This window comes from Archocentrus centrarchus, chromosome 13 (genome assembly GCF_007364275.1).
Source record: "Archocentrus centrarchus isolate MPI-CPG fArcCen1 chromosome 13, fArcCen1, whole genome shotgun sequence".
NCBI lineage: Eukaryota > Metazoa > Chordata > Actinopteri > Cichliformes > Cichlidae > Archocentrus > Archocentrus centrarchus.
Genome location: NC_044358.1, coordinates 30,625,059 through 30,637,861, shown reverse-complemented (window position 1 = coordinate 30,637,861; position 12,803 = coordinate 30,625,059). Strand labels below are relative to the sequence as shown.

Genomic DNA, 12,803 nt, shown 5'->3' with positions numbered 1-12,803 from the left:
TAAGTCTCCTGAAGCTGCTGTATCATCTCCGTTTCGATGCACCCCTCTGTGGAGTAAAATTATCTCATGTTGGAGTCTAATGTGAGGAAAAAGGTGTTACTCAGCCTTATATTGCCCTAAAGCACAAACACAGCAAGATTTAACACAAGAGGGAATTAATCTGCAGACCAGCAACTGAAACATCAGTCGGGGATGAGACAGAATTTTTATTTAGGAAGTGGAGGACTGAAAAAAAGCAACAAAGTGAAACAATATGAACAAACTGACTGATAGTCAAGTGATTTAATTTAGTTTCAAATGAGAACCAGACCTTGACCTTTGCTTGACTGCAGACTCACACCAGTCAGGCTTTATGTTATTACAATCTTGAAGATTCAAGCCCCCACCTAGAATCATATAAGGATTACCTCTTGTTCTGTATATCCAAAATAAATGGATATCTTTTTTCACTAAAACTAAATTTTCTGTTCAGGAACCCAAGTAAATAAATAATTATGGTATCTCAATCAAAAACAAATAATCATGTGCTTTAATATATTTTTCTGCTTTTTTTTAATGTAAAACAGTAAATTTGAAAATTCATGGATAACGACAATAATTATATTTTAGCATTAAAAATACAATTCTTGCACACACTGGTAGATTAACAATTATAGAACCATAAAAAATGATTGGGTAATTGCCAATACTGTTAATTTAGAGCAGCTGTAGCATAGATTTGTATATTTATTTTTAAACACTCATAACAGAGGGAAAGGATTTTAACTCTCTGCAGGTCGATACGGGTCTGTGTGTTTCACTCACTGATGCAGGATTTGTAGACAGCCTGAAGGGGAGTGTGAGGTTTGACAAAACCAGGTGATGGAAATAAGTATTTAAAAAGGTATGCAACAGTTACCTCTCATCAGAGTCTGGGGCAGTGTTCTTTCAAAGGAAGGTAAAAATGAGCACACAATGATGCAGTCTTTATTTGTTGTTTACTGTTCATGGTTGTGTGACAGTGGTCTGTCTAATACCAAAAAGACCTACACTACACCTCGAGCCTTTTATCACTTTTGTTACAGTTTATTTATAATGTTTAAAAGAAATTTACACTATGACATGCCAGAGTTCTGCAGGATTTTGTCAATCTTTACTGAGTAGAGTATGTAAGCTGGCAGAATTTCAGGTTCTAATAATTAACTGGTAATTTTGATGTTACTTTTTTAGTATTTTTTGTGTTTACAGGCTCTGATTTTTTTTAAATGCCAAATCTGGAGACCCCAGGTTTGTCAAAATAATAAGCATCTTGATTTTTTTTTTTTCTGATCAACTGAGTAAACATTGTAATTGTAATTTTAAATTTATGACACATATGTAAACCTTTAAGATTGACTTGGTTTTTTTTTTTTTGGAATAAGTATGAAATAAAAGATTTCTATTTATTACATCTTTATTAAATTGACTATTTTCAACTATTGTGTGATTTACAAATTTATAATTACAAGTATACACCTCTTGTCTCAATGACCACTCAAACCTCACACAGCACAGTTCAGTAAAGTTTACAGACTGGATGAGGTTGAGATTGACTGACTGATCATCCAGTTACTGAACAACCCAATACACCACCAGCATTACATGCAGATTTCTGCCACCATACTGTAAAATACACAATTTCTTGGTTATTTAAAAAAAAAAAAAAAAAGATTCTCAACATTATTGTAAACAACATACATATTAAAAACAAATCAAGCCGAAAATTTGCATCAAGTCTGATTTTTATTGCAGCATGTACAAACTCGTGATTCATCTTAGCATTGTAACAACTACAGTTAGTTTGCTTGTGGCAGACTGCAAGCAACACAGCACGCTGGTCTTCTAGCACCAGTTCAAACACACTAGAGAGTGATTCAGTGTTTTCTCTGCCACAAAATGCCACTCAAACTAAATTTATAACACTGTTTGCATCTGAAAAAAAAAATTGTTTGAGCCTTACTTCCTCATGGTATTTTTCAGTTTGACTTCAGCGGCCTTCAAAACAACCTGAGCAGTAAACCCATACAGACCTGTTGTTGCTTAAAGTGGTTTAAAATACCTCCTTTTGTCTAAGTTGCCCTTGAGCTGTTAAATTTGATCCGCTTTAGTAAACCTGACCCAGCTTGTGCCCTTTAAAGAAAATTATGCTTAAATAATATAGATATAATAATTATAATATTAAGGAATGATAAATTTCACCTCTACTCAGGTCAGTAAGTAAAGTTTAAAAAAAAAGTTGCCAAAGGAAAAACATCACATTTTGTGCTAAGCCAAACAGTTTCAGTACTATGACCACTACTCACTTCCTTTCTGTTCAAAGCAGATACTTATGAGTTGTAAGTATAGTTTTTCTTGTTTGGATGAACTTTTTTTTTTCTTTTTTTTAAAGTTGCTTCACTGGCTCATTTGCACCTGAATGTATTTAAAATGTAATCAGATTCATGTCTTTCATTGGCTTCGTTACAGTGATAAGGATGTACAGTATCTGTGTTACAGAGTGGTCTGATATGAAGAGGAACCTTCCTCTGAGCTGCTCTGCAGTAATGGTTGTCTCTCCCCATAGCTCGGTGCTCTCTTCCTCCTCTGGCTGCGCTTCCACTTCCTTCTTGCAAAAACAATGAGCACGGCAGTTAATGCAGCAATCAGAGCTCCCAGAATCCCGGCACCCAGGAGCCACTGCCAGATCTGTTGGGCCTGCTGGAGGTAGGGGTTCAGGAACTCCTGGACAAACCTCTGGCCTGTGGTGAGACAGAAGGAGACATTGCCAATTAAAGGAATGACTTGTAGAAAAACTTATTTGAGGGACATGTTTACAGTTATGCACTGGCCTGGATCCAACAGGTAGGCATATTCATATCCAAGAGCTTTGTTGGACAGGAAATAATCTCCATTTCTATGGAGAGGCAGGAAGGGAACCATGTAATAGCCATCATTGTGGCCAATAGGGGCATTGGTGCGTGGGTAGCTGGTTCGGGGAGGCTGGTGGTTCCTGAGCCAGCGCTCATAGATGCTAATGAAGAGAAGAAGTGAACAAGAAAAGAGAAAAACGAGAATTAAAAAGAGGAAGGAAGAATTACATGGGGGGGGCTTACATCTTCTCTAGGGGGGGGGGCTTACATCTTCTCTAGGTAAAGATGGATAATAAATAAACAGTGTGTGCAGTTTACCTTCACAATGGATGGGTGTTTATGTGTTGCTGTACCTGTCAATGAAAGCATGGTGCAGCAGGAATATTGGGTCGTTGGCTGAACCCTGTACTGATGACATGGAACCGTTCATGAACATATGCAAGGAGTTGTGCATGGTACTCTGGCCTGTCAGGGCCATACCTGTCTCTGGACTTGCAAAACCTGCAGAAGATGCATGATACAAGATAACAATAGCATTTACTTAGGAAGTTAATGCTCAAGGATGAATGTACAATAGTAAACAAGTTGGAGGTTTGTGTGAGAGTAGTGGTTGAATAGACTGTGCAGAGAGAAATGTGAACTTGGCAGAACAAAGATGAGGAGGAATCAAGATATACTACAGAATGGAAAGTCTTATAGCTCCTCTGTTCAAAAAAAAAAAAACCAAACAAACCCAAAAACAAAATGTAATTTCTTCTAGTCCATTTCAAAAGTTCACCGAGACAACTCAGGAATAATTTTCATATTATATACATTTGAAGTTTTAACAGAGCTGAAAATATTAAATGACTTAGTATTGTTTGCCCTCTTTCATACCTCTTTCAAATGAACTTAGATATGATTTACAAGAAAACTGGAAGCACTTCTAATAATACAATGTGTAGAGGATATATTAAAATCAAGTAACAAGACATTACAAAAATACTTTTCCAAGAATAAATAAATCAAATAACTGGCGTGTTTTAGTTGGATGATTTCAGTTTTGTGGGTGGATCTATATGTGCTGTGCGTGTATTTATATCTTATTTTTTTAATAATTCTATTTATCTGTGCATGTCTGCATTGGAGTTTGCATCCTCTTGCACACTAACGAGGGCTGTATCCACCTTTGTGTGGTTCAAATGTGCCAGTGCTCATTCACAAGATCAGGCAGATTAGGCCAGACTTCAGTGATTAAGCATGGAGAAGACGACTAACACAAATGTGTGTGTGTCCCACTGCATACCCTCTAATACGTTTCTGAAGCTCATGTTGGCAAAGCGGTCCATGGTTCCCGTCTCGTACTCGGGGAGGCCCAAAGTGAACTCCACATCAGCCGAAGTGGGAATTCGTTGCACACGATTGGAATCATGGTTACCGGGATTACGTAACAGTGGACCCTCCCCGGTGGCGTTACACAGTGCCTCTCGGCTGTTATACTCCTCTGGCTGGGTGCAGATCACCTACAGAGATGTAAGCACACACACACACACACTGTAGGCCTCCAAAAACTTGTTGAGCATTACTAGCCATTAATGAAAACTAATAGAAATCTCTGACTGTTCTCTCAGAACAATGTCAAAACTTGTGTTTTTCACAAAAAATCTTTGAGATCATTGGATTAACAGGATAAAACAAATTTAAACCAGTGGACTCCTTTTCTTTGTTTTTACAAGAAAAGGAACGTTGAATGTATAAGAAAAGGTTAAAGAGCACACATTGTCACATATGATTATTTTCATTCACAGACACTCAAAGCCAGGGTGTGAGAACCGATTTTTCTTACCTTCCATGACGAGAAGACAGAAGCAGGGCTGATGAGGTTGGGATTGAGGGAGCTGCGTCCACCCATCAAGGCATCGGTGCACACGTCACAGGTCTGGGAGTCCCTCCAGTCCCAATAAGGGATGGTGAAGTTAAAATCTCCCGTCAATTTCCTGATCTCATTCTCCCAGTGGAGAAGGAAGACTCTGTGCCACGGCAGAAATGCGGCAGATTCATGGGCAAAATCGATGTCTCGCCATACATTCCCTGGTCCTCCCAAGAGGGCGTCTCGGGACACATAGTAATGCATCCATACAAACAGGTCATAGGTGTTGATGTCAGAGAACATGGGGTTCTCGCCATTGTCACCCATCGCTGCCCTTGTTGCAGTGGAGATGACGTAGTCACGATTGATGGTGTTTTTAGCCAGGTTCAGATAAGAGATGAACTTCTGCTGCTCAGCAGTTGACATAGTCAGGATGTTTCTGCGCACTGATTCTCTGTACTCAGCACAGTTTGAACCCCAATAACCAAACCTGCATTCGCCACAGTTATAACCTCCATAGTTTCCAGCACAACGGCATGTCCGGTTGAAGAAAGCTAAAGGCCAGCGCTCTCTGTCATCAATCCCACTGTGAGGGTACTGGGGCCCGTGTGGCTCGTCTGAAACCACCACCTCTGTGCAGAAACCGCGGCCTGACAGGGCACCGCAGGCTGAGCCATCTCCAGCCCACACTGGACAGCACTCTTTGGTCCGCAGTGCTTCTGAGTTGACACAAGGGCGAGGGAACTGGCTGAAACAAGTCCTAATCAGCTGTAAGAGAACTAAAGACACACACAGTCTCCTCATGATGAAAAATCAGAGCTGCTCCACACAAGAGGGAAATAAATTCTTGTTAAAAAGTCTGAGAACCTGTTGCCTTTGCAGAAGGTTAGACAGAGCAAAAGCAGCAGAAGTAAGCAGATTCACTGATAGAAAGCTCTAACTTCCAGTTAGCAGAAGCAGAGAAATTCAATTTTCGCTTTTTTTTTTTTTTTTTTTTTTTTTAGAGTTTTGTAACATCTACTCCTCTAACCTACCATGTAACTAGCTACCAAACTTCTTTCACACATACACCCAGCCTAGAGTCCCTTGTTCTCTGCCTATTCATTGAGCTGTTTTAGGGGGCTGTCCTCTGAAAAGTGTGTGATCACACACAGCATCACATGCTCGGGATAATAGTCTTGAGTCTTATTCCACTTTGTCTAGAGACCAGCTGACCTCTACTCTGCTACACCTCAGGCAGAAATGTGTGTGTGTGTGTGTGTGTGTCTGCACTACTCCCCTCCCTTTGGCAAAGCCTGTCCAGGAATTTATGCATAATCAAATGTGCTACTGAACAGTATGAAAGCCAGGTCGCGTGAACTTTTGAAAAGTCAGTGCCGTATGTTAGGATCTCCTTTGACTTAAGGTGGGATGATTTGGTGCTTCTATTTGGTCTTTTTTGTTATGTTGCATAAAGTGAAATGTACTTAATCTACTACCTGCACAAAACTTGTTCAGTCCCTTTTAGCTGGTGATGATACAGTATTAGAATATGTGTAACACAGGGCTGCTTGTTAATAAGATGGGTAGTATTAATGTGCATCAGGAAAAAATATATATATCAAAGCTTCTTTAGAGAAGGTTAAGTACAGTAGGTTAAGAATAATTGAACTCTGACATAATTTGGCAAGCCTGCCTGACTCGGGAGTGTCTGCGATCACTCAGACAGATGAAGGTTTGCAAATAATTGTCATCTAATTCATGAACAGTTGGTCTGTGCTGATGAGAGCCACTGTTCTGTGGCACGTCTCTCAACTGGTTGCCAACTGGTTGTATTCTGGTTACATTGTTGTAAAAATCAAAGTTGCTGCATTTTGCAGATAAACTGCCATCCTGCAGCAACTGCGTCACTTATGTTGGAGGAATTTTAGAATTTTTGTTTCAGCTCTCTGAGATTCTGGTTGGACTCTGATTATAATTAATTAATGTGAATTTCTGTGTATGCAGATGGAAACAGATTTGTGATTTTCACCAATACATCACAGTTAATCACCGTTACAAACAGATTGCATGTAATTACCAACTTGACCCCATTCATTGCAAACTTGCTTCATCTTATTGTCCTTTTAATTGCCATCCAAAGTTGCTTTGAAGATGGCAACTGACTGCGAGTATTTCCAGACCCCGTCCCTGTCTTCGAAGCAACCATTTCAAATGCAATGAGACTGCAAATTCATTGCACACAGTTGCAACAAAACTGCAGAATTCACTCTGATTATTATGGAGAACTCTGCTATTTACTGTCTCTGAGAGTGGATGTGTGTGTGTGTTTCTATGTGCTATGACAGCATAATGTTGACCCCCGCAATCCCACATGCATACAGTACAGACGGTATTAGCGGACTTGTCCTTAAGACCTGTGCTGACCAGCTGTGTTTACAGTGATATTCAACCTCTCACTGAAACTGTGTTTGATTCCCACCTGCTTCAAAAAGTCCATTATAGTCCCTGTCCCCAAGAAACCACACCCCAGCAGCCCCAGTGACCTCAGGCCCACTGTGGTGGTGAAATGTTTTGCGAGACTCATCAAGATGTTCATCACCTCCTCACTGCCCACCACCCTCGATCTACTACAGTTTGCATACCAGCCAGACAGATCCACAGATGACGCCATAACCTTCTTCCTCCATAAGACCCTTTCACACATAGACACTGGTAAGGGGAACTATGTGAGAGTGCTGTTTGTAGATTTTAGCTCAGCATTCAACACCATAGTCCCCTCCAGGCTGGTCTCTAAGCTGTTGGATCAGACAGCGTCTCTACCTCCTCAGGCGGCTGAGAGACTTCAAGCTCCCACTCAAGGTGCTCAGGAACTTTTACACCTGCACCACTGAGAGCATCATGCGTGGGAGCATCACCACCTGGAAGGGAAACTGCCCTAAACAGGACTTCATGGCCCTTAAAAGGGTGGTTCGTTCAGCTGAATTTACACCAAGCAGTGGAGGTGGAGGGCTATGAAGATCCTTAAATAGCCCAGCCACCCCGGACACTCTCTCTTCTCCCTGCTCCCATCAAGCTGGTGTCACCGCTGCCTGACGACTGAAATGTTGAAGAAGAGTTTTAATCCACAAGCCATCCGTCGGCTCAACTCTGAGCCCTTCTTGGATGGGTGTTCTGTTAACTGTAATTTCCCCATTGTGGGACTAATAAAGGTATTTATTCATTCATTCATAAACTGGACTATTATGCACAATGTAAATTATTATGTTATATTATTATTCTATGTATAGTGTGTATAGTGTATAGTGAATTACTTAGTTTTATTCTTCTTATTTATTTATTCTTTTACTACTTATTTTCGGTTGCAGGTATAAAATACATTTCACTGTGCACTGTACTGTGTATAACCGTGCATGTGACGAATAAACATTATCATATCTCTTACATACATACATACATGTTTCCCTGTGTAAACATCCATTCCACTAGTCCTACAGCTACAATAAGGAAACAGAAGAGCGGAGGGTGATGAGTAGGAGAAGATGCAGTGATTCAGCAGAGAAAGGCTTCTTTCCCCTGCCGGCTGTGGAAAGCTGGAGTGGTTAAGCTGAGTTTGAACGCGGCTGTGCTCTGTGGCACATGAGTGAACGGTGCAGTTTCAGGCAGTTTAGTGTTTCTTGTTTCAAAATAACTTGAATAAAAAATTGAATAAGAGGAAAATAATGAGACAAATGAAACGAATTTTTTTTCTTTTTTTGTTTTTTTTTTTTTAATGAGTGAACCATGAGCCATGCACTTATTCTCAACTATGAATGACCCTTCACATCCCCAAACCACCCACCCTCTCCCAAAAAAGAAAAAAAAAGAAAAAGAAAAAAACACCCTGACTTATTTTTTAGGGTGGGGAGACTGGATGGTGTCTGTCCCACTGTGCAAAACCCTCTTTTAAAGTCCCTAAAAAGACTTCTCCCCCTTTGTGAGGAGGCAGAAAAGAAGAAAAAGAGGGGAAACTGGTATTTTTTTTTTCCTAAAATGGCTATGTGTTTTCTTTAAAATGGCCACCGCTGGGGATGATGCTGGGCTGGAACGCTCACTCCTGCCTGCTGGCTGAGTAGAACTGTGGGAAATGAGGCCTTCCCTCGTAGTCTGCTGCATCCATCCTGTCCTCATGGTATTTTTCAGGTGGAGTGATGGTGATGGTCTGTGCTGTGAACTCTTCATCAAAGTAGCGTGTGTCTGTCTCTGAGGAGACCTGGGGTAGGAAAGGTGGGACCAACTTCTTGTCATAGACGTCCTGCCAGTCGATTGTGCCAAAGAAACTGTGCCACATGATCTCCTTAGGGTCATCCGGTCTGCCGCCCAGCTGTTTGTTGGGGTCTTTTATGAGCAGCCCTGACAGAAGTGACTTGGTGTCAGCTGACAGGGTTTGTGGGAATTTTGTCTCCTCCATGAGGATGAGCTCAAACAGCTTCTCATGGTCCATCATCTCGTATGTTACCATGCTCAAACCCTACCAGTCCACCCCCACCCATAATCATTGTCCTCCAGCACCTCAGGAGCCAGGTACTCCAGTGTTCCACAGAAGGTTTTCATAGTGGCAGTGTCGCTGATGCCTTCTTTGCAGAGACCGAAGTCGGTGATCTTGATGTGGCCGTCTTTGTCCAACATGAGGTTCTCCAGCTTCAGATAGTGATAGACAATCTTGGCAGAATGTAGGTAATCTGACGCAGAGACGATCTCAGCACCATAAAAACGGGTGCGGTCCTCTGAAAACACTCTTGACAAGTGGAAAAATGGCTCTTCTCCGTTTATGTACTCCATTACAAAGCACAGCCAATCCTTAGTCTGGAACAAGTACTTCAGAGAAGGAGTAACTTCATCCTTGGCAATAATTAATTTTTTCTTGAGGATCTTCATGGTATAGTAAGTGCCACTCCAGAATGACTTTCCCAAAAGTGCCTTTACCCAGAAGCTTCAGATAGTCAAAGTCATTAATAATTTTTTTTTCCAAAATGTTAAAAATTACTTTACAACTGGAACTGGCTCTGAAGCATGTAATGTTGTAGGCTGCATAGCACAACTGTCTGATTGTGAGCTAATTTCAAGCCACAGTAATAAGACTGTAACGGGCGGTTTGTTATTCTGTTGTGGGCGACAGATGATTTAGTTATTAATGACACTTAAAATCAGCAATTCCCACAGATGGCACCATGAATCAAACCTTTAATGTTGCTGGTTTAGAACAGCGATTAGGATGAAAACTGAACCCTTTACACTAAAAAGTCAACACAGTTGCTTTGCTTTTCAAGTGTTCAAACACAAAAGAGATGGGAGGACTGAACAGATATGGGGTCATTTTCAGTGTTGCCAATAATAAAACAACTATGTTGAAAAAATGATGAATACATACGATGAATTTTATGAAACATTTTTCTCAAATGTGTGTGTTTTATCTGAGTAAATAGAATTATACACACTCGATAAACTAGAATTTTAAAGCCTACATGTAATGTCCTCATTTAAAAAAAATCAGATATTGATCTGTATATGATGTGAAGTTATGTTTTTTCATATTGTGAAATTTGTTATTTAAAAGCTGCATGAAAATACTGAAGTTTAGAGCAGGATGAACAGGTTAGTTTGCTGGAGTGTATTTACAGTAAAGCTCTGTGTTAGACTGGTGCACAGAGGCTGTGTTCATGGTCAGAGTTTGGTTACATCAAATGTCGCAGAGATGAGTTTGTATTTAAGCTGGTGGTGCTTCGATTCATTCATTGAATTCAACGTATAATGCCAGTGTAGGGGATGGAAATCAGCCAAGATATCTTGTGACATACTGGGTTACATCTTGTTGAATTCACTTCATCCCCCAAGAGCAGTAGCAGCACATGTCAGCTGATCACAGCCTGTACCCAAAGAAAATCTACCGGAGCTACCAATAGAAATTATTGTGATTCTTTTTCCCACACTGAGCCACTACAACTTATCTTAGAGTCCCCCCACCTGAAAATCCCACTTTAACCCCTAACTGTACTAATATTTGTGTTTATGTGTGGAGGCAGAGTCACCTTCTAGAATGTAGACAACAGATTCAAGTTGATTCATTCATTAGAATTTAGGTTGGAATAATGTTTGTATTCTTAGTTTATACCATTTTATTATATTAATATAGCAGGTTCAATTAGCTTTACACAAAAATAGCTGGTAGAAATGTTTTTTTAATAACATTTCAGAGCCTGTACTTTTTCATTTTGACTTGAGTAACTGAATCAGCTTTTACCAGATTATTTTTTAACACAGGTATCTTACTTTTGTCACCTCTGATTGATAGTATGTGGAATAAGTTTATAACAGTTAAAATATACTTAAGGGGAAATTGTATTAGAGCTAAATATGGGTCTTTGACGTGATAGCCTCATGGTACACACCACATGGTACATCGTGACGGTCATCAGTACGTGGAAACTTCAAGGAGGAGGAGAAGAAGGAGACAGAGAGAGAGACTTTTCCTCCGCAGGTTCAGTTCAGACTGGTACAGTATTCAGGGCAGAAAGTCATCTGCGCAAGCTTCAGGATCACAAGCCGGTCACATGCTTCCGTAGCCAGGCACGGGATGCAGCTTATCTCGCTGCAGGAACGCAGTGGCGCGCAAAGGAATGACCATCACAGGATGAACCTGTCCGCAGGGCTCCTCTGAGAGAGATACACAGTGTGTGTTTGAAAGAGGGCTTTTATTTGAACTCACCAAGAATTTAACCTGAAGTTGCAACAGTTGGCTTCAGCAACTCCAGAGTAGTTCAGAAACCATGTGATGCCAAGTCGTGATTTTGGAGACATTCCCATAAAACTGTTTTTTAATGGTCTCAACCAGACACAAGAGGGCAGCACGAGCCATCTGAATAGATACCACGATTAGGGAAGTTTCCTGTCACAGCATGGCTACTGCACGCAGTCGGACTCCTCCTCATCGGGTGTAATGAGATAACAGAGGAGGCAGATAACTGCTGATTTGTCCAGCTGGAGGCCGCCTGTGACATCTGACAAAACCTGCGCAGCCGTTTTAACGCCAACTTGCACAAAATCTGACTTGCACAGATCAAAGAGGAAACTGCCTTAAAAAAAAAAAAGAACAGATGAAATTTACACATCAAAATCTGCAAAAAGAAGAAAGTTCAGAACAAGAATTTCAGCTCAGTCGAGAAAACAGATCTAACAGCACCTGCCTCGTCTCATCCCTGTGTGTGTGTGTGCACGCGTGTGCGCAAGAGATAGTCAGAGGGTGTTATTCTCATGAACTCTGACTTCATGCTCTTCATCTTCATCTGGAAATTGTTTTTATAATAAATTGTGAAAACAAGCCCTCTTTTCTTTTGGTACATCTTCCTTTTTAAATGTGATATATTTTTTTTGCTGGAATTATGCAAAGTTTTATTTCTGCAGGGTAAAGCTAACGTGCAGCTGCAGCCTCCCCAGTCTCTATGTCATCCCTGTTATCAGAGCGTCCTGGTAGTCAGAGACACTGTGACAGCTTGTCAGCCTATGCTGACAGTTTACATCGACACTGAGGCTGCTTTTTAGAATGTATGCACCCAGTATCTGGAACAGCCTGCCTGCAGAATTGAGAGCAACCGCCCTGAAACTCTTTAAAATGTAAATTTACATTTCCCTGGATATAATATAAACACACCATTTTGATTTAATACATTACCAAACCTACAGTGGCTGCAGTCACTTTTTCTAAATAGTTATATATTTAAGTATAGATCTGACACTAATGGGAGGCTTTTTTTTTCCTTACTGGTGTTTCACTTATTTAAACTTTTTTGCAAAACTTCTCCATAATGTGGAAAATCTGTGGACAGACTCTTTTGTGCGGCACGTGCCTTATGACAAACCTGGCATCTATTTCCCTTAAAACAAACAGGTGATATTAAAACCCAGTCTCCACTTCTTCAATGAAACGGGAGTCACATTACATGAGAGTGAATGTTTCATAACTGATGCCCTTGTTTCTCCTTTGGTATTGTGCGGGTTGTAGTTTTTTCCCTCTATTTGTCCTACTTAGAGTGGGAATATCACAGAGAAGTGACAACCCTGTAAATCAGCTG

At 40.6% G+C, this 12,803-nt stretch overlaps 1 protein-coding gene and 1 pseudogene across 3 annotated transcripts; both read right to left on the bottom strand.

The window, feature by feature from the left end:
- Positions 1-1,742: 1,742 nt before the first annotated feature.
- tyr (tyrosinase) lies at positions 1,743-5,702 on the bottom strand. 3 transcript variants are annotated; one of them, XM_030745413.1, is made up of 6 exons: positions 4,693-5,702; positions 4,153-4,369; positions 3,348-3,368; positions 3,221-3,275; positions 2,847-3,028; positions 1,743-2,756 (listed from the first exon to the last, which is right to left on the bottom strand). In XM_030745413.1, exons 1-6 carry the CDS (start codon positions 5,518-5,520, stop codon positions 2,509-2,511), a joined length of 1,551 nt encoding a protein of 516 aa, XP_030601273.1. In that variant the 5' UTR covers positions 5,521-5,702; the 3' UTR covers positions 1,743-2,508. The 3 variants fall into 3 exon arrangements, with proteins under 3 accessions (XP_030601273.1, XP_030601274.1, XP_030601272.1); XM_030745414.1 differs by having other exon boundaries at positions 1,743-2,469; positions 2,617-2,756; positions 3,221-3,368; positions 4,693-5,695; XM_030745412.1 differs by having other exon boundaries at positions 3,221-3,368; positions 4,693-5,694.
- Positions 5,703-8,785: 3,083 nt separating this feature from the next.
- On the bottom strand, positions 8,786-11,135 carry LOC115790490 (RAC-gamma serine/threonine-protein kinase pseudogene; annotated as a pseudogene).
- Between the last annotated feature and the right edge of the window lie 1,668 nt (positions 11,136-12,803).